General features: G+C 50.1%; 1 protein-coding gene across 2 annotated transcripts; it reads right to left on the bottom strand.

The window, feature by feature from the left end:
* Positions 1-414: 414 nt before the first annotated feature.
* Positions 415-24,357, bottom strand: LOC136507936 (quinolinate synthase, chloroplastic-like). 2 transcript variants are annotated; one of them, XR_010771793.1, is made up of 8 exons: positions 23,586-24,357; positions 21,867-22,151; positions 19,632-19,850; positions 19,347-19,526; positions 4,903-5,412; positions 4,240-4,401; positions 2,259-2,433; positions 415-649 (listed from the first exon to the last, which is right to left on the bottom strand). XR_010771793.1 is itself a non-coding variant. In XM_066502528.1 (7 exons), the coding sequence occupies exons 1-7, from the start codon at positions 24,300-24,302 to the stop codon at positions 2,365-2,367; spliced, it is 2,142 nt and encodes a 713-aa protein (XP_066358625.1). In that variant the 5' UTR covers positions 24,303-24,357; the 3' UTR covers positions 2,144-2,364. The 2 variants fall into 2 exon arrangements, 1 of the variants encoding a protein (XP_066358625.1); XM_066502528.1 differs by lacking the exon at positions 415-649 and having other exon boundaries at positions 2,144-2,433.
* Positions 24,358-24,588: the final 231 nt, after the last annotated feature.

The following is a 24,588-nucleotide window of genomic DNA, read 5'->3' on the forward strand; positions in this document are numbered from 1 at the left end:
CAATTGATCTTAGGGTTACTTTGGAGCTACCTAGTGCTAGATTAGACAAGTGTGCACCACACCTAATCCACTAGACTCACATAGGTCAAGCTACTACTTCATACCCCCCTTAATAGTACGGTCAAAGGAAAAACAAAGTCCTAAACTACTCTAAGTTCTCTTCAACACCTAACGACACTTAGAATTAGTCCATCCTTAACCTTGTCGTCCGTCATTTGAAAACCGAAACGATTTTCATCATAGGGGCATGACAACCATGATTGCCCAATCAATTGTCATTATCATGACCTTAACTTAATTGTCTCTACAAAACACATATTAGTCATAGTAATCTCATATTATCATTAATCACCGAAACCCAACTAGGGGCCTAGATGCTTTCACTTAGTCTTTTTGCACCGACTTTTTCCTTGATTTGAAAATCATGCCCACCGACGTCATAGCATGATGCTTGTTGAGCCAACATGTTAGCCTCGCTATTTCATGCCTTGGAATATGCCGAATCCAGAATTCAGCAAAATATGCGATGATATCAAGGCACTTGCCAATATATGCAAAAGTTGATCTTCCTAGAACATTGAAACAAACCAGCAACTTGTACCACCAGTAAGGAATCACCAAAGGCTTCAACACGTTTCACCTCCATGGACTGCAATATTCCCAAGCCAAATTAGAAAACAACACATTCGGCTTGAATGTTATGCTAATGTAGTTTAATCGGCTTGACATCTCAAATAGCACCATTATGAGAAACATTGATTGTACCAACACCTTGGCCTTCTTTGCAAGCTGATTAACCATATTGTCACATCCATGAAGTAAATCCAAAATACATAAATCTTGCCCCCTAGGTCCTAAAGCCATCAAAGTAAAATTCATGGAAGGCTCTCCTCATAGCACGATGGTTGCAAGCACCCATCAGCTATGTTTTTGCGCTAAGGGCGTGAGCCCTAGTTTGGCTTTGACTAATTGATGAAATCTATTGGACTAACCCTATGTCTTAGTGTGATTATGAGATAGGTTAGTCCAAGTCCAAGTGATGGAGTTAGGTGGCACTCATGTGATAGAGATGGCCAAAAGATGGTGATCAAGTGCTCCAACATAGAAAAGAAGAAAGAGAAAAACAAAACCCTATAGAGATAAGGCAAAAGTATAAATAGGAATTTTATTTTGCCGGTCAAGACACAATAGAGTGCATTATCGAATTCAGGACAGATGGCAAAAGGGGAGCTCTTATCGGACAATGTTATTGATGACGCTAGCACAGATAGGTCGAAATAGCAGACGACAGAGACAAAGATACACAACATTGTCACGTAGATCGCGAGTAGACACACTCAGTTGTTTCCCAAAACACTATTCCCCCTCTGTGGTGTCAGATTGCAACGGCGAACTGTTCGAGAGCTTTACTCTCTCAATCACCGGTGCATGCAAACCCTCAAGATAGAGAAACTATTGATAGTAGCGTAGCAACTAAGAGAAGACAAAACATTCATGTGCTTTGGTAGAAATTATAATACACGCCACCGCCTCATTATCTACTCGCAGCCTAAGCTGGTGGACGACCAACCCACGACTGACCAAACCGTCGCCAAGAGCCAAAGCCACAAACACCACTCGACGCCGAACCACGATGTCTTCTCCCCCGCCCCCGTCCACGCAAGCAACATCTTCTTTCCTGCCTACATCCTCGCCAGCCAACACCCCCCCCCCCCCCCAATCAGTGGTGTGCCCCAACCTCAACAGTGACCGCCCGACGCCATTGAGAGGGCCACCCCTGCAAGCCCCGTCAACCCCACGACCTCTGACTCCAACTCAACAGGACCATTGATGGCGGCCCTCAACATCACCGGCGCCGGCGCCGAGAGGGCTGCCCCTGCAAGCCCTAACGGTCCCATGACCTCCAACTCCAAGCAGATGGAGCCACCTGTTAAGTATATGAAGGCCCATCTAATATAGGACGCCGTCGAAATCCAGGTACCACATTCTCCTCAAGGGCTCTTGAACTATTTCACCACATTCTCCTCTTTTCAAACAGTTCTGAGAGGCATTTCTCCAAAGAATTCGGATATGAAACATTTCCCTTTCTCCTAAAATCAAAGAGACCTACCGAACATGCCCTAAAATTCCACCGGTCATCATATACATACATGAATAGTCATTTAAGATTTATTTAGAATAATTAAAATTTCTCAATTAGACCAAGCCCATTTATCCAACATTAATTTGCTCGCCAGATGTCGAGATGTTTAACATACATGGCAAATAATCTGTCCGGAAGATGTCTTCGGTATGCCAGCTAAACATGGCATTCAATGTATATTCATCCTCTACACCACCTTGATAAGTATTGTTGAACAGCTATTAAGAGGGTTCGTCACCATTACCATGGACAACCTGGTGAACAAGCTTGTGGGGTAACCTCTTTGTTTCCTGAAAGATTAGCACAAAGTCACAACAGAAAGAAGGAAATGTAAAATTCACAGTATAATTGGCACTAGAAAACGCTTAACGGTTTCGTGATTTGTTTAGCGACAGTTGGGTGAACCCTCTGTGTTCCAGCTTGGCCTCAACTTAGGTTCAGTACGGTTTTATTTTGCTGTTAATGAAATTTGGTTCGTCCATGGTGGGGAAAAAATAATTGGCACCGGAAAATACAAAAGGAGAGCATAAAAAGGGCTAAAAAATTATTTAGTGTCTAGTACTGCTATTAAAAATGAGGTCGAGAGCAAAGTTAGAGGACATTAATTCACTTTTTCCATCGACCAAATTATATTTATTTCTCGCTCCTACAGTGAAAAACATGTGGTCTTCTGATACAACGTTTTCTTAGTTTTATGGTTTAAAAAACGTGTGGTGTTGGGATAGCTACAAACTCAAGGGAAACCATTGGCTAAGCGCTTTTTTCTTTATGAGAAAGAGAGTGGTTTATTGATCACTTAGGAACATGATTACAATCATTTACAGAAACTATTCCAATCATCCACAAATGCAAGTATTTGTTTGATTTTTAGGATATTAAGTAGAGGGAGAAAGGAAATGATTGTGACCTGCAATCAATCACTAAGACTATATAGATAGTATGAAATTAATGCCATAAAGGGCAGGCCCTATCAAATTTTTAAACAACAATATTACAATGGCAGGCCATAATTAGATTAATTTAATGAGGGGAGATGAGGAGGGGTGGATTATGCTATAAATGCATACATTTGTGGATAGAGGGAGCAGCAGAGATTGTTTTTTCATTGAGGTATGAATGTGTATTTTTATATATAAGTACACGTTTAAGATTTCACATCTCAAAAATGAGTCAGTTTGACACGAGCCTTGAATTTTAAGAAACAAGAATCTAATTTTCAAATACCAAGATTATTTAAAATAAAATTGTATTCACTACATTCACTTTTATTAAATTTTGACTACCAACTATTTGAATTGAATAAAAGCTTAGTACACAGAGTTATATCATTAGATTATTACTTAATTGTGTTAATATGATATGATTTTGTACTAACTCAAAAAAAGGTCAAATATGCTTATGAAGACTTTATCAAATTAAGCTGCACACTACAAAAATGAAGCCAAGCTTCCCACGGTGGACCAGTTAGAACATTGAACTCCAAGAGTCATCGAAACTCCTGTCTGACCCTGGTCTTGTTCGAAGCACGGCACCTTAGAATTAGAACAATGCCTGAGGGAGTCTCCCCCATGGTCGATTTTTTTATAATATGAAGTATTAGTTTTCCATTTTTCTAGAGTAAGACATCACATGGAACAAGGATAGAATAGACTCACCAACATAAAGGACTGAGTAAGCACAATAATGGAAGCTTAGCTCAATTTAACTTGTACCTAATCAATCTACTAAAGCTTGGCTCATGAATAGTTTACCATTTGAGCTGTGCGAATTTTTTGGACAACCTAATTTTCATGTTATAGAGTTAATTAAGTATGATTAGCACCACAACCACTAACATTTTTTCCTACATGAGAATCCATGCATCTCTTGCAATTGATTACAACTGAGTTAATATGAAACATTAAAGTTTGATAGATTCATTAGCATATGGAAGATTTGGAACTCTTGTAAATTAAATGTCCACTAAATAGAAACCAGCGGCAATCTCATGTGTTCGAGGAAAAAAAAAGAAATCAGCAGTACTTTAGTGCAGTGAAGAGAGAAATTATGGCAATTGAACATCAAGGGTAAATATATAGAGCAATACGACGGGAGACCTGGAAATGCCGCATATGCAGAATAGGCTCACACCCAACCTCTGCAACTGATTTTCCAAGAGGAGTCTTAACATTAAATCTGTTAGCTTGATATACAGATAATTTGTTGTTTTTATCAGGAAGCTGATGGCAAATTTTAAGTAGCGACCCCAGGGTATTCATCTGCATACAATTCAGTAGCATTAATCAGGAACCATATCATAATTTACTGCACATATTGTTGATAATAGAGCATTCTAAGATCATAACAATAATTATGGATTTTTTTTTGAAAGGAAATGGTATCAACACTTGTATGAATATGAATATTTGGGGATTCCAAATGAACTAACAAAAGTAGGAAAAAAGGAAGGGTGAAACATGAATTATTCAATATGTGCCCAAAAGTATTTAATATTAAATACTGAGAAAAAACTTTGTGAATATTGATTTTTCTTGGCTTTCAGTGTCAGAGACTCTTTTCTATGGACAGATAGATATATTGTACTTCTACATTTGAACACATACTACATATGATTTTTCATCTTAGCAATAAAAACTGCATGCGAAATAAGATACGGTAGATGACACTCTGGTAGAGACCTGTTATCGAGGCAATAATAGGTGAGGTACTGGTATTCTATTGTAGCAAAATATTTATGGCAACAGAAAGGTGGCACCAACCTTCATGTAGGGACACGAGGCACAACCACCATGAATGGAGCAGCCTTCGCCAGAACTCACACCAGGAACAATAGTAAGATTATCTAAATCAGTAGCCATTGAAGAACCAACATTATGAGAACCATTCGATGTCTTAGAAATCGCATCCGAGGAAACCGGAAACACAATTTCTACTTCAATGTTTGCTCTCTCTTGAGAAGAATACAAATCAAATAATTCCTGAACAGCAGCAACAATTGAAGTGATCATCCCTGATTCTGTTCCTAACACAAACTGAAGATGTTCATCTACATTTCTGTCCAGAGCTCCCATGAGATGATCCTTAATGAAATCCAAGATGTTCTGAGTGGATCCAACAACTCCCATTGCTCTCCGCTTTGCTTCCATTGCCAAAGAGAACATTTCTCCAGGGACCTCAAAGTGAGCTGTTAGAAATGCATCACAATATTGTTCCTTTATTTTCCCCACAACCTCATGGCCAAACATGTCATGAACCATACAGTTACCACCCTGCGTACCAGCAAACAATTGTTACAGAAGGGATAAGCAGAGAATGTAGATAAACTAAGACTGGAGCAAATCATAAAAAGAAGAAAAAGCATGATATTAAAAGATTGATGAGACACAGATTCCAGTCCATTCCAAAGAATAATACAACCCATCAGGCAATCCATTCATATATTCCATTGCCCCAAGAGTTAACAAAGTCAAAACATTTTTGTACAGTTGAGGAACTAAGAAAAATCTTATACTTGTATATGCCAGTTCATAGTAAAACTGACACATGTTTACTACTTTATAAACCATGTCTATTTAGTGGTGCCCAAAATGCCAAACGGACAGATATTTAGGACAGGAAGTGTACCAACAGGTAGACAATAGTGTGCATGTCGTGTGGGGATTACAGTACAACAGGTGCAAAAGAAGAAGCAGCATCAGAGGAATCAGCATTAGCTTAGAGATTAGTTTTAGTTAGTTTGCTTTAGCTTAAAATTAGCCGATTAGTTAGGAGATTTGTCATCAGGGTAATCATAAGCTGAGACTCGTCTAGGTTTGGGCAGGTATTACATTGTTTTTTATCTCTAGTTCTTCAAGTATGTCATTGCTCCGCCGCGCTGTCGCGGCCCATGGCCACGTGCTGTAACCATCTTCAAATACAGTCCATGCCATGTTCCAACTTACAATCGCCTTGCTTGTGACATCAGATTCATATGGTACAATGTCCATGGGTGACAACACACAAACCACTAGCAACCTCAACGCCACTGTCAAGTTCAATGTCTATGGGCACAATGCTCGCCAGCTGCCAAGTTCAATGACCTCACTGATAGCGTGGAACCCTTCATGCTTATTAGATTGATTGAATCATTGAGTTACATGTTATTCTACACCACATCATATTCTACACCCAATATTATTCTACACCAACCCACCCAAACTACCTACCGGGTTCAAACAAACCCAAAACTTGCACCCATCCCACGCTAATTGCTAGGTCGCGATCCCGATCCCCATCAAGGCCCTACCGAGCCTTTACTCGCCAGCGCGCTTCAGTCCTCTATGGACATCTCATTTTGCTGAAGCTCATGAAGGCCTTCGTTAGGGTAAGCAAAAGAGCACCACTGTTCTGAATATATCTCCCTGCAGGTGGTCCCACATCTCCTTAGCAAACTCATGATGCTCAAAACCCATGATCAATGAGGGCTTCATGCTAGTGACATTGGCACTCATGACATGGCCATCATCATTAGTCCAAGCCGTGACTACAACAGGACCAGAACCATTCCTCCACTTGTCACTGGAGGAGAGTGTCTAATGAGATGCAAGACCATGACCCCTCAAATAGTTTTGAGGGAAAATTGATGGATAAGTCTCATGTGTGGCTGGTCTTTGTGGGGCTGTGTTGCTCACATGGTCCTTGTGGCTGTTTTTCTGTTTTTAGGAACAGCATCTTAGAGGACAGCATCTTAGACTAGAGGACAACATCTTAGCTAGGACAGCATATTAACATCTTAGACTAGCATCTTGGCATATGCTTGGCTGGCTAGCAGCCTATAAATATGTAACCCTAACCCCTCAGGTTGGTATAGTATTTGTGTGAGTTTGTGTGAGAAATAGACAAGAAAATTGCCCCAACTCCTAGTGTCATCCTCTCTCGATGAGAGTAAGAATTCTCCTACTACCAAAAGTGAGAATTCAGCGACTAACAACTGGTATCGGAGCCGTATTATCCTGTAGCCTGAGCATCTCTTGCTCATCTCCCCTCCCAGCCACACAACAGCCCCAGCTACGAGTAGTAGCTCCGGCCGCTCCTGCTCACTCCTCCCCCGCGCAGACGAGCAGCTCGTCTGAAGCAGCCCTCTCCCCACGCAGCAGCCCCCCGATAGCGCGTCATGTCCGCAGGGCAGTCTCAGCGCTCGGTCGCCTCGAGCACGCGGCGTCGGCAGGAGGCCGAACTTGCCGCGGCAGAGGAACGCGAGCGAGCGGCGGCAGAGACTGCTGCGGCGACAGCAAGGGCGTCGAGGCTGGCAGCGGCGGAGCTGGCAGCAGCCAGAGCGGAGGCGGAAGCAGCGGCGGCGGCGAATGCAGCGCGTGCGGCGGCAGCGGAGGTCAAGGCTCTGCGCGGCAGCATCGGCAGCTCCATTTCCGCTGACGACACCGCCGACGCGGACCTCGAGCTGCTAGAGAGGGAGGCAGCGCGAGCGCGGGCGGCGCAGTGGGCAGCCACGCACGCCCACGAGCGTGGCGGCAGCCCAGACAGGCGCGGACGCGCTGGCGGCGCTCCTGGAGGAGGCGCGCACGGCGGTGGCACTCCTGGGGCAGCCGCGCACGCCCACGAGCGCGGCGGCAGCCCAGACAGGCGCGGACGTGCTGACGGCGCTCCTGGAGGAGGCGCGCACGGCGGCGGCGCTCCTGGAGGAGGCGCGCACAGCAACGGTGGCGGACGGGTCGATGGAGAGCGCGGCCTTCACAGGCAGCGTGGCTCTCTCTCCCCGGATCGGTACGGGTCGATGGAGAGCGCGGCCTTCACAGGCAGCGTGGCTCTCTCTCCCCGGATCGGTACCGTGGTTACCACGGGCTCCAAGCTGTTGTTAGGGACGTCGGTCCTAGCGGTGGGTGGCCTACCCTCATCAAGACCAACTACGTCGAGTGGGCTGCGGTGATGAGGGTAAAGCTCCAGGTGCGGCACATGTGGGAGGCAGTCCGGTACGGCGACGTCGACTACGACCTAGATCGACGGGCGCTGGATGCTCTCATCGCTGCAGTCCCGCCCGAGATGCAGTTCTCGCTTACCAGCAAGCGGACTGCCAAGGAGGCTTGGGACGCCATCGCTGCGGCACGCATCGGCAGCGACCAGCGCCCGCAAGTCCACACTGCAGGCACTTCGCAAGGAGTGGGAGAACCTGGCCTTCAAGCCAGGTGAGGACGTTGATGACTTTGCTCTCCGTCTCAACACTCTGTTGCAGAAGATGGTGCAGTTCGGCGACGACACCTACGGCGAGAGAGCTGTCGAAAAGCTCTTCCGCTGCGTCCCCGAGAAGTACAAGCAGATGGCTCGCTCGATCGAGTCTCTGTTTGATCTCTCCACGATGTCGATCGAGGAGGCAATAGGTCGTCTCAAGGTCGTCGACAGCGATGAGCCACAGTCCCTCTCGGGGCCCATCACCACTGGCGGGAAGCTCCTTCTCACTCGGGAGCAGTGGCTTGCCAGCCAAGGTGACCGGAAGGAGGAGCCTTCTTCCGCGACAGGCGGCCGCAAGCGTGGCAAGCCACGCAAGGCGCGCAGAGACGCCCAGGCCGAGGCGCGAGGACGTGCCGAGGGTGATGCCCGCGGAGGCGCCCAGGGCGGCGCCGCCGGCAGGCACAAGCTGGCACGAGACGACGCCTGCCGCAACTGCGGCCAGCTCGGCCATTGGGCCAAGGACTGCCGACAGCCACGACGCGGCCAGGCCCACGTCGCACAGGCGGAGGAGGAGGAGCCGGCTCTGTTCATGGCACATGCAAGCATTGAGCTACCTCCAGCGGCACCGGCCGCAGCGGCTCTCCACCTCGACGAGCCAAAAGCACACGCCCTCCTCGGCTACAGCTCCGGCAACAACAAGACTGATGGGTGGTGCCTTGACACCGGCGCCACCCATCACATGACCGGTCGACAGGAGTTCTTCACCGAGCTTGACTCTAGCGTCCGAGGCTCCATCAAGTTTGGGGATGCCTCCGGCGTGGAGATCAAGGGCGTCAGCTCCGTCATCTTCACCACCGTGTCTGGTGAGCACAGGCTGCTCACCGGAGTCTACTACATCCCCGCGTTGAAGAACTCCATCATCAGCTTGGGACAGCTGGATGAGAACGGTTCGCGCGTGGTGGTTGAGGACGGAGTCATGAGGATTTGAGATCGTCGTCGTCGCCTTCTTGCCAAGGTATCCAGAAGCGCAAATCAACTCTACGTCCTTAACATGCAGGTGGCACAACCCCTCTGTCTCACTGCTCGTCGGGACGACGAGGCGTGGCAGTGGCACGAGCGTTTCGGGCACCTTCTGAAGCGGCTCAGTGCCACGGAGATGGTGCGAGGCCTGCCGTGCCTCGACCATGTGGAGCAGCTCTGCGACGTCTGCGTGTTGACGAAGCAGATGCGACTCCCCTTTCCACAGCGGGCCAGCTTTCGAGCCAAGGAGAGGTTCGAGCTTGTGCACGGGGACTTGTGTGGCCCGGTGACACCGGCCACACCGGGAAGGACGACGCTACTTCCTGCTGCTCGTCGACGACCTCTCCCGCTACATGTGGGTGATGGTCCTCGGCAGCAAGGGAGAGGCTGCGGACGCCATCAGGCGCGCGCATGCTGCTGCGGAGGCGCAGTGCGGCCGCAAGCTGCGCGTGCTGCGCACCGACAACGGCGGCGAATTCACGGCGGCTGAATTCGCGTTGTACTGCGCTGACGAGGGCATTCAGCGCCACTACTCCGCGCCGTACAACCCACAGCAGAACGGCGTCGTCGAGCGGCGCAACCAGACGGTTGTGGGGATGGCTCAGGCCCTCCTCAAGCAGAGGGGGATGCCGGCTGTCTTCTGGGGAGAGGTGGTGGTGACGGCCGTCTACATCCTCAACCGCTCAGCCTACCAAGGCGCTCGACAGCAAGACGCCGTACGAGGCTTGGCATGGGCGCAAGCCGGCGATCTCCCACTTGCGGGTCTTCGGCTGCCTCGCGTTCGCCAAGGAGCTTGGCCACATCAGCAAGCTCGACGACAGGAGCACTCCGGGAGTGTTCATCGGCTACGCGGAGAGCTCGAAGGCCTACCGCATCCTCGACCCGAAGACACAGCGTGTGCGCACGGCGCGCGACGTTGTGTTCGACGAAAGGCGAGGATGGGCGTGGGACAAGGCGGTGGACGACGGCTCGGCTTCGACGTACGACGACTTCACTGTCGAGTACGTCCACTTCGAGGGAGCTGGGGGAGTAGGCGGCTCTTCTTCGACGAGCGCGTCTACACCAGTCCCCGAGCCTCCACCGACCCCAGCGCCTGCTACTCCGACAGCATCACGCTCTCCAGCCAGGACCTCAGCTGCGATGAGTTCTTCGCCGGCTCCACCACAGCCGGCAACGCCACGCACTCCAGCACCGACAGGCACCACTCCGGGCACGTCTACTCCACCACCAGCTCGTGTCGAGCACGGCCCGGTTGAGCTCGCTACTCCGCTCTCACGACGAGGAGCACGTCGACGCGTACCACGACGACGAGCCGTTGCGGTACCGTACGATGGAGAACCTTCTCGGCGACCAGCCGGTGCCGGGACCGGTGCCTCACAACCTAGAGGCGCAGTTGCACTTAGCGTGTGACGACGGCGAGCCTCGGTCGTTTGCAGAGGCCGAGAGACACGCGGCATGGCGCGCCGCGATGCAGTTGGAGATGGATGCTGTTGAGAAGAACCGCACCTAGGAGCTTGCTGACCTTCCTCGTGGTCACCGCGCGATCACCCTTAAGTGGGTGTACAAGCTGAAGAGGGATGAAGCCGGTGCCATCGTCAAGCACAAGACCCGCTTGGTGGCACGAGGTTTCGTGCAGCAAGAGGGGGTCGACTTCGACGACGCCTTTGCTCCCGTGGCACGGATGGAGTCCGTGCGACTCCTTGCGCTAGCTGCCCAGGAGGGCTGGCGTGTTCATCACATGGACGTCAAGTCGGCGTTCCTTAACGGCGACTCGAAGGAGGAGGTCTACGTGCACCAGCCGCCGGGATTTGCGATCCCCGGCAAGGAGGGCAAGGTGCTCCGCCTGCGCAAGGCCCTCTATGGCTTGCGGTAGGCACCGAGGGCGTGGAATGCCAAGTTGGATTCCACGCTAAAGGGGATGGGCTTCGAGCAAAGCCCGCACGAGGCGGCCATCTACCGACGGGGCAATGGAGGAAATGCCCTGCTGGTGGGTGTCTACGTCGACGACTTGGTGATCACCGGCACCAAGGATGCGGAGGTGGCGGCATTCAAGGAAGAGATGAAGGCCACCTTCCAGATGAGTGACCTGGGAGCCTCTCTCCTTCTACTTGGGAATCGAGGTGCACCAGGATGACTCTGGGATCACGCTTCGACAGACCGCCTACGCCAAGCGCGTCGTTGAGCTAGCTGGGCTCACCGACTGCAACCCAGCTCTCACTCCGATGGAGGAGAGGCTGAAGCTGAGCCGCGACAGCACGATGGAGAAGGTGAACGCTACGCAGTACTGGCGTCTTGAGGGGAGCCTTTGCTACCTCGCCCACACTACGGCCGGACTTGGCATTCTCCGTCGGCTACGTTAGTCGGTTCATGCAGCGACCGACGACGGAGCACCAGCAGGCTGTGAAGAGGATCATCCGCTACGTTGTGGGGACTCTCGACCACGGCCTCTACTACCCGAGGTGCCCTGGAGCGGCACACTTCGTCGGGTACAGCGACAGCGACCACGCCGGGGACATCGACACCAGCAAGAGCACGAGCAGAATCCTCTTCTTCCTTGGCAAGTGCCTCGTTAGCTGGCAGTCAGTCAAGCAGCAGGTGGTGGCCCTGTCCAGCTGCGAGGCCGAGTACATAGCGGCCTCCACCACTTCGACTCAGGCGCTCTGGCTCGCTCGACTGCTTGGTGATCTCCTCGGCAGAGACACTAGAACGGTGGAGCTCAGGGTGGACAGCAAGTACACTCTGGCCCTAGCAAAGAACCCCGTGTTCCACGAACGCAGCAAGCACATCCGGGTGAGGTACCACTTCATCCGAGGCTGTTTGGAGGAAGGGAGCATCAAGGCGAGCTACATCAACACCAAGGACCAGCTTGCGGACCTGCTCACCAAGCCCCTTGGGAGGATCAAGTTCCTTGAGCTCTGCTCCAGGACCGGGATGGTTCAACTCTCCCACAAGACGACGCACAAGACTTAGGGAGAGAATGATGGATAAGTCTCATGTGTGGCTGGTCTTTGTGGGGCTGTGCTGCTCACATGGTCCTTGTGGCTGTTTTTCTGTTTTTAGGACAGCATCTTAGACTAGAGGACAGCATCTAAGAGGACAGCATCTTAGCTAGGACAGCATATTAGCATCTTAGACTAGCATCTTAGCATATGCTTGGCTGGCTAGCAACCTATAAATATGTAACCCCAACCCCTCAAGTTGGTATGGCATTTGTGTGAGTTTGTATGAGAAATAGACAAGAAAATTGCCCCAACTCCTAGTGTCATCCATTCTCGATGAGAGTAAGAATTCTCCTACTATCAAAGTGAGAATTCAGCGACTAACAAAAATACCCACTCTTCGATAGTTAAACGGACCATCAAGCTTCATAGGAAAAACAATGATATTGGGTTGTGCCATTGTGATATGCTGAGCAATGCACAAAACAGAGCACCGAGGCACAGGCAAATGGGGCAGGGCCGAACAGAACATACGAAGACAGAACAAAGCACCAAAGCACGAACAAACATGCTCACTGACAGGTGACGGCGAGCCACGCGCGGCCGTGCCCAGATATGGTGGACGGAGTTGAGACGTGCGGACAGGTGACGATGAGACAGGTGCTGACGTGTCCGCAAACATAGACGAAGTCGCAGTGGATGGAGTCAAGACTGCGAACAAGAAGCTGCACGAATGGTCGTCCTCCTCGTGCTTGAAGATGTCCGGCGAGCAGGTGGACGTGCGGACAACACACCGAGGAGAAGCCACACGACCGAGCGTCCTCACAGTGCTTGAAGATGGCGGACAGGTGGGCAGACGTGTCCACAGACGGCCAGACGGAGTCGCAGGCCACGAAAGATTCCACGACAGGAGATGCGCGACCAGGCACAGAAGGGCCACCGAGCGAATGGCGCAGTGATGAGCTGCATGGGCAGACAGGCGCGGCGACGAGCGTGAACAAACAGAGGAGCAAAGGATAACAAGGATCTCAAGGTAAAAAAATGGTTCATGGATGAATTAGATTAGTATAATCCTGACCCTAAATCCCTAATCCATGGCTTGATACCATGTCACTAACCTTGGGGAATTGAGTGAGAGTCAAGCCTAGTGGTACTCTCTAATGTATCTAGTTATCTACTTTAGCTATTTACAGTAATGCTGTTATCAGCCAGTTGTCTTGGCACGTAAGTAAGCATCTACTTTATGCAGTAGAATATGCTGTGGTAGTTAAAAACTATTCCTTGTAAACCAAGTTTGCTTTCTCTATATAATGAGAATAAGCAGCCTATGGCCAAGCTGCCCTCTGGCAGAACCAAATTCCCCACTCTAAGTGTCTTACCTGGCCAACAATTAGTATCTAGAGCCTAGGTTTTGAGAGAGCAGTGCCATGTCCACCTCCAGCGAGCGAGCGCGCCGCCCCGCCGCCGCCCGCCGGCTCCGTGATCGATCCGGACGCCGATTGCGCCACGCGCCTTGCTGCTGCAGAGGCAGTGGCTGCGCAGGCAGTCAAGGCGGCCAGGCGGGCAGCAGCAGCTCAGGCCGCAGCGGCCACCGCTGCCGCGCTGCGAGCGGAGATGGAGAGGCAGCCCAGAGGATCGCGGAGCCCTGGCCGGCGCCGCGCTCCATCACCTTCGCCGGAGTGCCGTCGTGGACGTGGAGGCCATCGCGGGTCTCCTACTGTCCAGATGGTGTACAAGGACCCCGGAGTGGGCACACCGTGGCCGATGCTCACCAAGACAAACTACCATGAGTGGAGTCTGCTTATGAAGGTCAAGATGCAAGCTCACCAGCTCTGCGAGGCCGTTGATGGCGGCGGCGGCGAGTACCACGACGACCGGCGGGCGCTCAAGGCTATCCTCACCGCCGTTCCTCCGGAGATGGGAGCCCCCCTCGCCGACAATCTCTCCACCAAGGAAGCGTGGGAACTCCATCGCTGTAGCGCACATCGGCATCGATCGTGTCCGCTGAGCAACGTTGTAGTGGCTACGCAAGGACTGGGAGAACCTCTCCTTTCGCCTCGATGAGCAAATTGAGGATTTTGCAGTCCATCTCTCCACTCTGAAGCAACAGATGGCTCTCCACAGTGATGAGGACCTAACGGAGGCGCGCGCCGTGGAGAAGTTCCGACTCGTCATGCCGAAGAAGTACTCCGAGCTCGTGATCGCGATAGAGACTCCTCGACTTCGAGGATCTCACTATCGAGGAGGTCACGGGGAGATTGAAGACGGTGGACGATCGCGATGAGGCACCTCCCACCGAGCCCATCGCCATCGGCGGCAAGCTAATGTACACCGAGGAGCAGTGGCTCGCTCGACAGAACGAGAAGAAGGGAGGGAACAGCTCCAGCACGTCCAAGGAGCGCCGCCGGCGTCCACGCAGTGGCAAGAAAGGGAAGCTGAAAGGAGATTGCTACAGTGGCGGTCAAGCAGAGAAGGCAGGAGCCGCCGGTGGCGAGCGCAAGGCGAACCGCAACGACACCTACCTCAGCTGCAACCGCCGGCCACTGGGCAAAGGACTGCCCCATCCTCAACGCGAGCGTGGTGGCGCGGCGCACGTCACGGAAGCAGGTCACCCAAGGCTTCCTGGAGCTGGATGCAGAGGAGAGCAGCGGCAAGGCGCGTGCTTCAACCTTCTGCACCGAGTCCACCACCAACTTTGACATCGAGGAACCGCGAGCCCATGCCTTCCTCAACACCGGCTCCGGTGAGGACAAGCTCGACGAGTGGTACCTCGACAGTGGTCCCACCCACCACATGACCAGCCGTCGCGAGATCTTCTTCAACCTCGACACTAGCGCTCGTGGATCAGTGAGGTTCAGTGACGCATCAAGGGTGGAGATCCAAGGCGTCGGCTCGATCGTCTTCGAAGGCAAGACCGGCGAGCACCGCATACTGCACGACATCTACATCCCCGCGCTGCGCAACTCCATCATAAGTCTCGGCCAGCTGGATGAAGACGGGTCCAAGGTGGAGATCGACAAGGGGGTACTCCGGATTTGGGATCGACGCGAGCGGCTTCTCGTCAAGGTCCACCGCGGCCCAAGCCGCCTCTACGTCCTTCATCTTGAGGCGGCCCAACCACTCTGCCTCACCGCGAGACGATGAAGCCTGGCGCTGGCATGAGCGGTTTGGTCACCATCACTTCGAGGCCCTGCACAAGCTCGGCAAGGAGGCCATGGTACGCGGGATGCTGGTGATCAACCACGTCGAGCAGCTCTGCGACACCTACATCACCACGAAGCAGAGGAGGCGCCCTTTCCCTCGGCAAGCCATGTACCACACGCACGAGCAGCTCGAGCTCGTTCTCAGCGACCTGTGCGGACCCATGACGCCGGTGACTCCAGGCGGGCGGCACTACTTCCTTCTACTGGTGGACGACGCGTTCCTCTTCACGTGGGCTGTCCTGCTGCTGTCCAAGGGAGCTGCCATGGGCGCAATCAAGCAAGTACAGGCTGTGGCGGAGGAGAGCGGCCCCAAGCTCCGGGTGCTGCGCACCGACAACGGCGGGAAGTTCACCATTGCCGAGTTCGCTGCCAACTACGCAGACGAGGGCATTCAACGCCACTTCTCGGCCCCCCTACTCGCCACAGCAGAACGGCACTGTCGAGCACCAGAATCAGACCGTGGTCACCATGGCCCGGTCGCTGCTGAAGCAGAGAGGGATGTCGGCCTTGTATCGGGGGAAGGCGGTGATGACGGCAGTTCAACTGCTCAATCGCTCATCGACCAGAAGCTTGCAAGGCAAGACCCCCTACGAGGCCTGGAAAGGAAGCACGCCAACGGTCAGGCACTTGAAGACGTTAGGCTGCCTCGCCTACGCCAAGGAGCTGAACCAGTTGGGTAAGCTCGACGATCGCAGCAAGCTCGGCGTCTTCATCGGGTATGTAGAGGGAGCGAAGGCCTACCGCATTCTCAACCCGGTGACTCAGCGCATGAAGGTTGCGTGCGACGTCGTCTTCGACGAAGGCCGTGGCTAGGACTGGTCCAAGCCAGATCCTGGTGGCTTGGCATCGGCGGCAAGTGATTTCACTGTCGAGTACTGGTGGCCTGAAGGAGCGGGGGGAGCACAGAGTGCATCTCCGGTGGCGGTTGGACCTTCATCACCAGCGTCGCCTACACCACCACCAACGCCGCGCTCGCCGTCACCAAATCCGGGGGAGCCCGGAGGCACATCGGCAGCAAGGGACACTCCTCCAGCGCCACAGCCAACCAGCGACCACCGGCATCCCCGGCAGCTGCTTCACCAGCAGCATTGGCACATGGCGATCAACCTCAAGTCGAGTACGCCACGCCACTGGAGGACGACGAGGACTGTCTGGATGCCTACTATGACGACGAGCCTCTACGCTACCGCACGATGACCAACATCATTGGCGAACAGCCTCCGCACCTAACACACGCCGGCGAGCCTGCTAACTACGTTGAGGCACAAGGTGATCCAGCATGGCAGGCAACAATGGAGCAGGAGATCAAGTCCGTCGAGCAGAACCACACTTGGGAGATGGTCCCCTGCCCAATGGCCACTGCCCCATCACCCTGAAATGGGTGTTCAAGCTCAAGAAGGACGAGTTGGGCACAGTGATCAAGCACAAGGCGCGATTGGTGGCGCGCGGCTTTTTCCAGCAAGAGGGGATCGACTACGACAAGGCGTTCACCCCGATGGCGCGCATGGAATCGGTTCGAGTCCTCGTGGTGACGGCTCAAGAAGGCTGCCATGTCCACCACATGGATGTGAAGTCCGCCATTCTCAACGGCGGCCTCAAGGAGGTGTACGTACAGCAGCCACCCGGCTTCGCTGTCACCGGAGAAGAAGGCAAGGTCTACTGCCTCCGCACGGCACTCTATGGCCTGCGGCAAGCCCCGCACGCCTGGAATGTGAAGCTAGACGCCACACTCAAGAAGATGGGCTTCCAGCAGAGCACACAGGAGGCGGCGATGTACAGGCGGGGCAGCAGGCACGCTGTCCTGCTCGTCGGCGTCTACGTCAACGACCTAATCATCACCGGCACGGAGGAACGAGAAGTGGAGGCATTCAAGGCACAGATGAATAAGGTCTTCGACATGAGCGACCTCGGCCTCCTCTGCTTCTACATCGGCGTCGAGGTGCGCCAAGATGCCAATGGCATCACACTCCGCCAGACTCACTACGCCAAGCACATCCTCGAGCTCAGCGGCATGACTGGCTGCAACCCAGCCTACACTCCAATGGAGGAGCGGTTGATGCTTAGTCGGTACAGCACAGCGGAGGAGGTCGATCCTACACTACCGGCGGCTCATTGGCAGTCTGCGCTACCTGGTGCACACCCGGCCGGACATGGCGTTCGTTGTCGGGTTCGTGAGCCAATTCATGGAGTGGCCCACGGTGGAGCATCAGCAGGCGGTCAAGCGCATCCTTCGGTACGTGGTGGGCACCCTCGACTATGGTCTATACTACACCAAGGCTCCCGGCATGGCACGCTTTGTCGGCTACTACGACAGTGACCTCGTCAACGACATCGACACAAGCAAGAGCACGAACGGAACCATGTTCTTCCTCGGCAATTGCTTGGTCAGCTAGCAATCCCTCAAGCAGAAGGTGGTGGCTCTATCAAGCTGTGAAGCCAAGTACATCGCCACCACCACTGCAGCAACCCAAGCATTGTGGCTGTCAAGGCTACTGGGAGAGCTTCTCGGCAGGCATGTCGAGGTGGTTGAGCTAAAGGAGGCCAGCAAGTCTACTCTAACTCTAGCCAATAATCCAGTTTTCCATGAGAGGAGCAAGCACATCAGGATCAAGTATCACTTCATCAGAAGCTGCCTGGAAGATGGAAGCATCAAGGCCAACCACATTGCCACTACTGATCAGCTGGCTGATATCCTCACCAAGTCACTGGGCAAGACCAAGTTCCAAGAGATGAGAGAGAGGATTGGGCTGAAGCCAAGGCTGAGCACAAGGTTTAGGGGGAGAAATGAGAGTTAAGCCTAGTGCTACTCTCTAATGTATCTAGTTATCTACTTTAGCTATTTACTATTCCTAGTAATGCTGTTATCAGCTAGTTGTCTTGGCATCTAAGTAAGCATCTACTTTATGCGGTAGAATATGCTGTAGCAGTTGAACTATTCCTTGTAAACCAAGTTTGCTTTCTCTATATAATGAGAATAAGCGGCCTATGGCCAAGCTGCCCTCTGGTAGAACCAAATTCCCCGCTCTAAGTGTCTTACCTAGCCAACATTAAGAAGGTAATAACTCCAGTAGTGGAGATGATTATATATAGAGAGCCTCGTGGGCCATATAGGCCTATATTAGATGGGTGTTCATATACTTAACACCAAAAATTGGGTGAGCATAGCAAATATGCCATGTGGGCCAAGCAGTACACGTGTAGGGCCAACGCTAGGGATGCAGCAAGGAGTGCGCAACGTAGGCGTGCGCGATCACCGCGCCCAGGGAACGGGACCACGGCGTTTGGTTAGGCAGGCTATCAGCCATGCCTTGAGACTCCATCAGGTTAAGCAATAAAAATTATCTCCACTCCTAATCTCCCTTCTTCAACATCAGCCGAGGGGAAAGACCTCACCCCACTACCGACCGAGACTACGAGCTCCGTAGCTGAGGTCCTGCTGCCTTAGCCCCGACGCCCTTGACAAAATATAGGAAAGTTTACATAAGGTTTGGTTTGGGACACATTATTGGATGGATATAGCAAAGAATGCAATTGGTGTATTGTGTAGGGATATAGATATTAAACACAACAATCAATGTTTGGTTATAAATTAAAGATAAACAAGAGAATATCCGAAACACTTCTTTCAGAAATATACAGATCAATCTAAAAACTGGTGTTTTGTGAAGAAATCTGATCTTTGCAAATTTGAACAATTATAGAAATAAAAATGGAAGACAAATTGAGAAACAAAATATGCTTTATAGAAAATAAAGAAAATGAGACGGAAAGCTTAGCTCTTCAAAATTCATTCGAATTGAGATCGCAGTATTCATACTTGAATAAAAATGACTGGGAGTAAACTTCCTAAAGTATAGGTGAGGAACAAAATCACGCAACCTGGTAATAGTGTAGACGTGGCAGTAATGAACTTATAGATTTTCTGTTGTGGTCTGGATGAATTTTTGCAATTTCTTCATCTGACATTGTAGTCATTCTTTGAAATAAATCTGCTATGTTTGCACCCATATATGAATCAGGACCATACCAGACATTAAGATCTGGTATTTGGGCAAATGCCTAAAACATACAAAGTTAAGAAAGCTTGATTACAGGATAAGTAAAATAAAAATGAAATACAAATAAAATGTCCACTCATATAATTCTCAGAAGCAAAACATGTACCTGTAATATAGTTGGAACAACATTAGAAGAGGTGCAAGTTATTGTAGGAACAAGTTCATGAGCATGAGCTTTTGTTTCCAGCGAAGTATTAATGTAAATAACATGCAAAGACGGATAACATCTCGAAGCTTCCCTCAAAAAATGAGTATATTCACAACTTGAAGCAGCATCTGCTAATGAACAGCCAATCGGTTCACTAGACATTCTATAAACGACAACCTGCATAAATCCACCAAGAATTAGTGCCTGCATGTTGCGGAGTTACGGAGCCATTAGGGCTGTGTTTGGTTGGATGGATATCCATGGATGGGAGATGGTCATCCATGGATAGGTGGTATTTGGTTTGATAGATTGGTTAGACATGGATATCCACTACAACAAATATCCCTACTAGATGCCGGATACAATGGCCACCAAAAAACTGGCGGATGAGCTCATCCATATTTTCTAATCTTTGTCATCTGTAAATAAATTAAGGATTATTAGTATATTATATTATTACTTACTCCCTCTATCCTAAAATATATAAGTGCAACCACTTTTTATTCAAGTCCCATAATACAAGCGGTGCTCTCTCTAGACATGCATACATGGATGCAGTAGTTGATATGAACCTTAGTTCATATCGGGTGTAGGGAGGATAACCATTGCCAAGAGGAAGGCCGGGCAAAGTCGGTGTGGAGGGAGACTATAATATTTGGGGGTAACTAGATTGTTTGTTGTTCATTGCTTGATTCAATCTCAACTGGTTACAGGGTATAAATATAAATAGAGGAGCCCAGCCTCTAGCTCCTCGTTTCTCTCCCCATCATTAACTCTAATCGCTCAATCATGCTACTAATTCTCATTGACTACAGTCGCATGCACCTCTATTGATGCGCTCCTGGCAGCTGCATGCGCCTCTATTGTTGCAGCCATAACTACTAATCCCCAACCATCTACTAATTGCTATTGATTACAGCCGCCTGTGCCTCCTTGGGCTCTTGCACGCCCTTGGGAGCTCCCCTGGCTGTACTGCCGCCCCACATGACAGTAGTACTAGTATTGAGAGAGAGAGAATTAAATACACTCCTTGGTCTTTGAACTAGAGGTGGTTATGCCGTATATACTCGGATGGAAGGAGTAATAATTCTGATGACAAGATTAGTTTTGATAAGTGCTAATATGTTGATTAGTGCATGTTTTGTGTGCCAATTAAGGTAGCAGAAGTGCTAATTAACATATTTTATCTATAATTAGTGATTATCATGACAAAGTTAGTGTTAGTGCATATTTATTAGTGTATAATTAGTTGTTATTATTATTAAATAATAGATATGATTAGTCAAACAGAAAAATAGCTCGCCATACATCAAACCAAACAGGCAGTATGGATAAGCCCATCCTAAAATCCATGGATGGCCAAACCCCATCCAACTTTGCCCCCAAACAAACACACCATTAGGGCATGTTTGCATACACATGGCTAGTTACTAGTTGGGCTAAAAATTAGCCCAAATTAGCTATGGTTGACTAGGAGCTAGTTGGCTAACAACTAGTTGGAGACTTGGCTAAAAAATTCCACCTATTAGCCCTCTTGTTTGGATGCACTACAGCTAATTTGAGCTAAAATTAGCTAGCTAACAATTAGCCCACGGTATCCAAACATACCCTTAGGTTGTGGGTGATATATATCCATGTGAAAACAACAAAGAATGACATGATATGCTGAAGTTGACAACTATTTTGGTCAGACTTATTTAAACATCATATAACCAAGATATCACTTAACCAATGCAAGTAAGGCAACAGCCGGTCATTTGCTTCGATAGTCTGATTATGGTTAAAAATCTTCTTTTACTACAACTTTCTCTGTATTTTGCATAATCACATCCACAGTAAGCTCAAAGTTCAGAAAGTGCTAGTCCGCAAATGATATACATGCTAACACAACAGATAAACTGGATCTGACTAGGATCGTTCTGGTATTCATACGAACTGCCGCTCCAGGCTAGTGTATAAAAGTGGTGCCTGAACTAGAAAGAGAATAAGCCCATAACAACGCTCCCAAATGATGTTACTTCACTATTTCACTAACGTAGTAACATGATACAAGTGTATAGTTTTCAAGAAAAAAAAATTATACAAGTGTATATATAAACCTACTCATTTTATTTTAGCTTGATTCTCACAGTATGCTCTTAGTGACAAATGACATGACAATTAGACTTCTGGAAACACTAATTAAAAAAATACCTTATTAAATCCTTCTTGATCAAGTATTGCCCGAACATTTTCTGACATGAAGTCAACACCTAGAACTGTAATATAGTCACATCCTGCTTCAGCCATTTTAACAGCACTATCTGCCATAATCAAGGAATCAGATATTTGGATGTGGGGCCACTGCTTCTTTGCAGCAGTAAGTATGCCTTGCACCTCAGGATCCATATAAAAGTGTGCAACAACCCCAATTTTTTTCTCTTTAAGGGTATTCACAAGGCCTGAAATCTTGGACTCGTCAGGAGATAAAAACATCGCCTGCAATTAAACATTAAATTGTAGTGAGTTGCTTCATGCAGAAATCAATATGAAGACTTACAGTAAAATGATACGTTCAAGCTAATTTAAGCTGTCATTTTTTGTCAGATTGACAACCAAATTTCCATTTTTTATAAGTAACGTCCTTTAGTGGAAACGTTGGTACATAGGTGACTAGTGAATGTGATGTCTCAAGCCACATGATGTTGTCAAGCAAGAAATCATATCTTTGCAGTTCCACTGAGCATCAACGCTACCACTAATCTCTAAGTTCCACTAATTTGAATACACCATCAACAATATTGGGGAAGGATGGAGTCATCTAATAAGCTTCACAGCTCTTAAGCATCCAACATTACAATGCTGCAACTGATCCCCTTGAGACACTAGAATATTTACTTCTTGTGTGGATTATGATGACTAACTATCGCCCAGCTGCTTAGTTATCGTCATTCCTGTATTCATCCTACAGGCAGCTCCAATAATGGGCAATACCAACTATAATAGGTTAGAGGGGACATGACTCATATCACAAAGTCTATTTTTTATTCGGTTGGGAATTGGGACAAGTATGAGGAGAGCTGCAATAGATGAGGGTACGATGGTGTTAAAAACAGCAACAGTAACAGGACAATTGAACTAGATAGGTTAGTGGTATTTTGAAAAGATTGTTGTGGATCAATGATATAATGATTGTTACGGCTCATCTGATTTTTTTCACAACTATATGGTTATTAGTCTTTTACAATGCTAGAGTAATCATTCAATCGTGGTAAATTCATAGAGCCTCCTCAGAAGCAACTAATCTTCATTTTCGACATTTACAGTTGTAGAGACACCACACAAAGTTCCCTTAAGTTCCATGGCAAAAAAAAAATATAAAATGGGAAAACCTTTGTGGAAAAGGCTGAGTGCAATCTTTTTAGTAAATGTTATTCCCATGTAAGTAAGATGCTAATATGACCACACAAAGTGGCAAAATAAGGCTGATGTTGACACTAGCTGGTCCATTCCCTACGCACAGGCTGACCAGAGTCAGCTCCTTTCTGATCGATCAAAAAAACGAAAAAATGCATGAGCTAATAGAAAAGATATCTTTTATTCGGTGTTGCTAACTTTAGTGGAAAAAGGGAAATGGAGCCCCATCCTTGGCAGATTCTTCACGTCGAATCTACCGAAGGAAAAGCACAACTTCTTCAGACATTATTGTGTAAACATCGAGCTATTATTATTATACTAGTAATTCCCCACTTGTTGAGACAAGACACGTCTTTTCATTCATTAGACCAATAGTGCCACGAACATTCATGTAGCAAGTCGCTCGAGACCAACAGTGCCACGAACATGTATCCAAAAAAAAAGTGCCACGAACATTCATGTAGCCAACCAACCGGATAAATCAACGGAGCATGAGGATCGGGTAAAGGAGCTCACCTGCGCCTCGGCGTAGCTTCCCTGCGCGCGGACGGCGCCGTCGCGGGCGATGACGAGCGACGGAAACGGCTTCCCGGGGTGCCTACCCTCGCGCGCCGCGATGGCCGTGCGCGCCCGCTTCTGCATGCCGACAAGCACGTTGTGCCACGTGCTGGCCCGCGACCGGGCCGCCGTTATCCCCGCCCCGAGCGGGGCGAGGTCGGGATCGGCGGGGTCGACGGCGAGGACGTCCTCAGGCTTGGCCCCGTCCAGTGCGGCAACGAGGCAGGCGCAGTACCCACGCGAGAGGTCAGAGTCGGAGTCCGCCGCGAACCGCATCCGCCAGCCCGTTGCCGCGTTGCAGCGGGCGACGAGCCACACCCGCGCGACGCAGCCCATGACGCGGTTGCCCTGGGCGCGGTCGGGCTCCGCGAGCCTCGGGAGCGCAGCCGCGAGGGAAAGGAGCCGGCGCGCGCGGTCTGCGTCGGATGGGAGTGCGCGGAACTCCTCGGCAAGCAGGCGGAGACGGAGGCGCGGGTGCGCCTTGGCGGCAGCATCATCGGAATCGGCGCGCGGGAGAGGCGGAGGTGGAGGAGGGGCACGGAAGTGGGCACAGCGAACAGCGAGGAGGGAGCGCTGACGGGGTACCAGGCCGCTTCGGGAAACGTGGAGAGGAGAGAGGACGCCTCGGGGCTTCGCGGCGGCGGGGGGGAAGAGTGAGGCGGCGGCGGTGTCCATGTCGTTGCGTTGGTGTGGGCCGTGCTGTAATGTGCGGAGACGGGGGGCGTTTTGCTGGGACCAATTCGGCCGAGATATTTAACATTTTCCTCCTTATTACGGTGGCTCCTTCAATCAATCAATAAAAAAATAAAAAAAGCATGAGACCCTTTTTTCACTTTTATCCTTCAAAGCATCTCTAGATATCTACGTCCTGTTCGCTTGGCTTATAAGCTATATTTTTTTAAGTCAACTGAACAGTATTTTTTTTCTCATAATAAATCAGTCAATAGTACTTTCAGTCATA

The sequence above is a fragment of the Miscanthus floridulus genome, chromosome 15, assembly GCF_019320115.1.
Source record: "Miscanthus floridulus cultivar M001 chromosome 15, ASM1932011v1, whole genome shotgun sequence".
Classification (NCBI taxonomy): domain Eukaryota; kingdom Viridiplantae; phylum Streptophyta; class Magnoliopsida; order Poales; family Poaceae; genus Miscanthus; species Miscanthus floridulus.

Excerpts from the sequence above, each read along its gene's own strand:
- LOC136507936 (XM_066502528.1), bottom strand. The coding sequence starts at position 24,302 with ATGGACACCGCCGCCGCCTCACTCTTCCCCCCCGCCGCCGCGAAGCCC. Across the intron at positions 5,413-19,346 it reads CACGTCTACACTATTACCAG|GGTGGTAACTGTATGGTTCA; the intron begins GTTGCGTGATTT and ends GCTGGTACGCAG. Across the intron at positions 4,402-4,902 it reads CCTCGTGTCCCTACATGAAG|ATGAATACCCTGGGGTCGCT; the intron begins GTTGGTGCCACC and ends AATTGTATGCAG.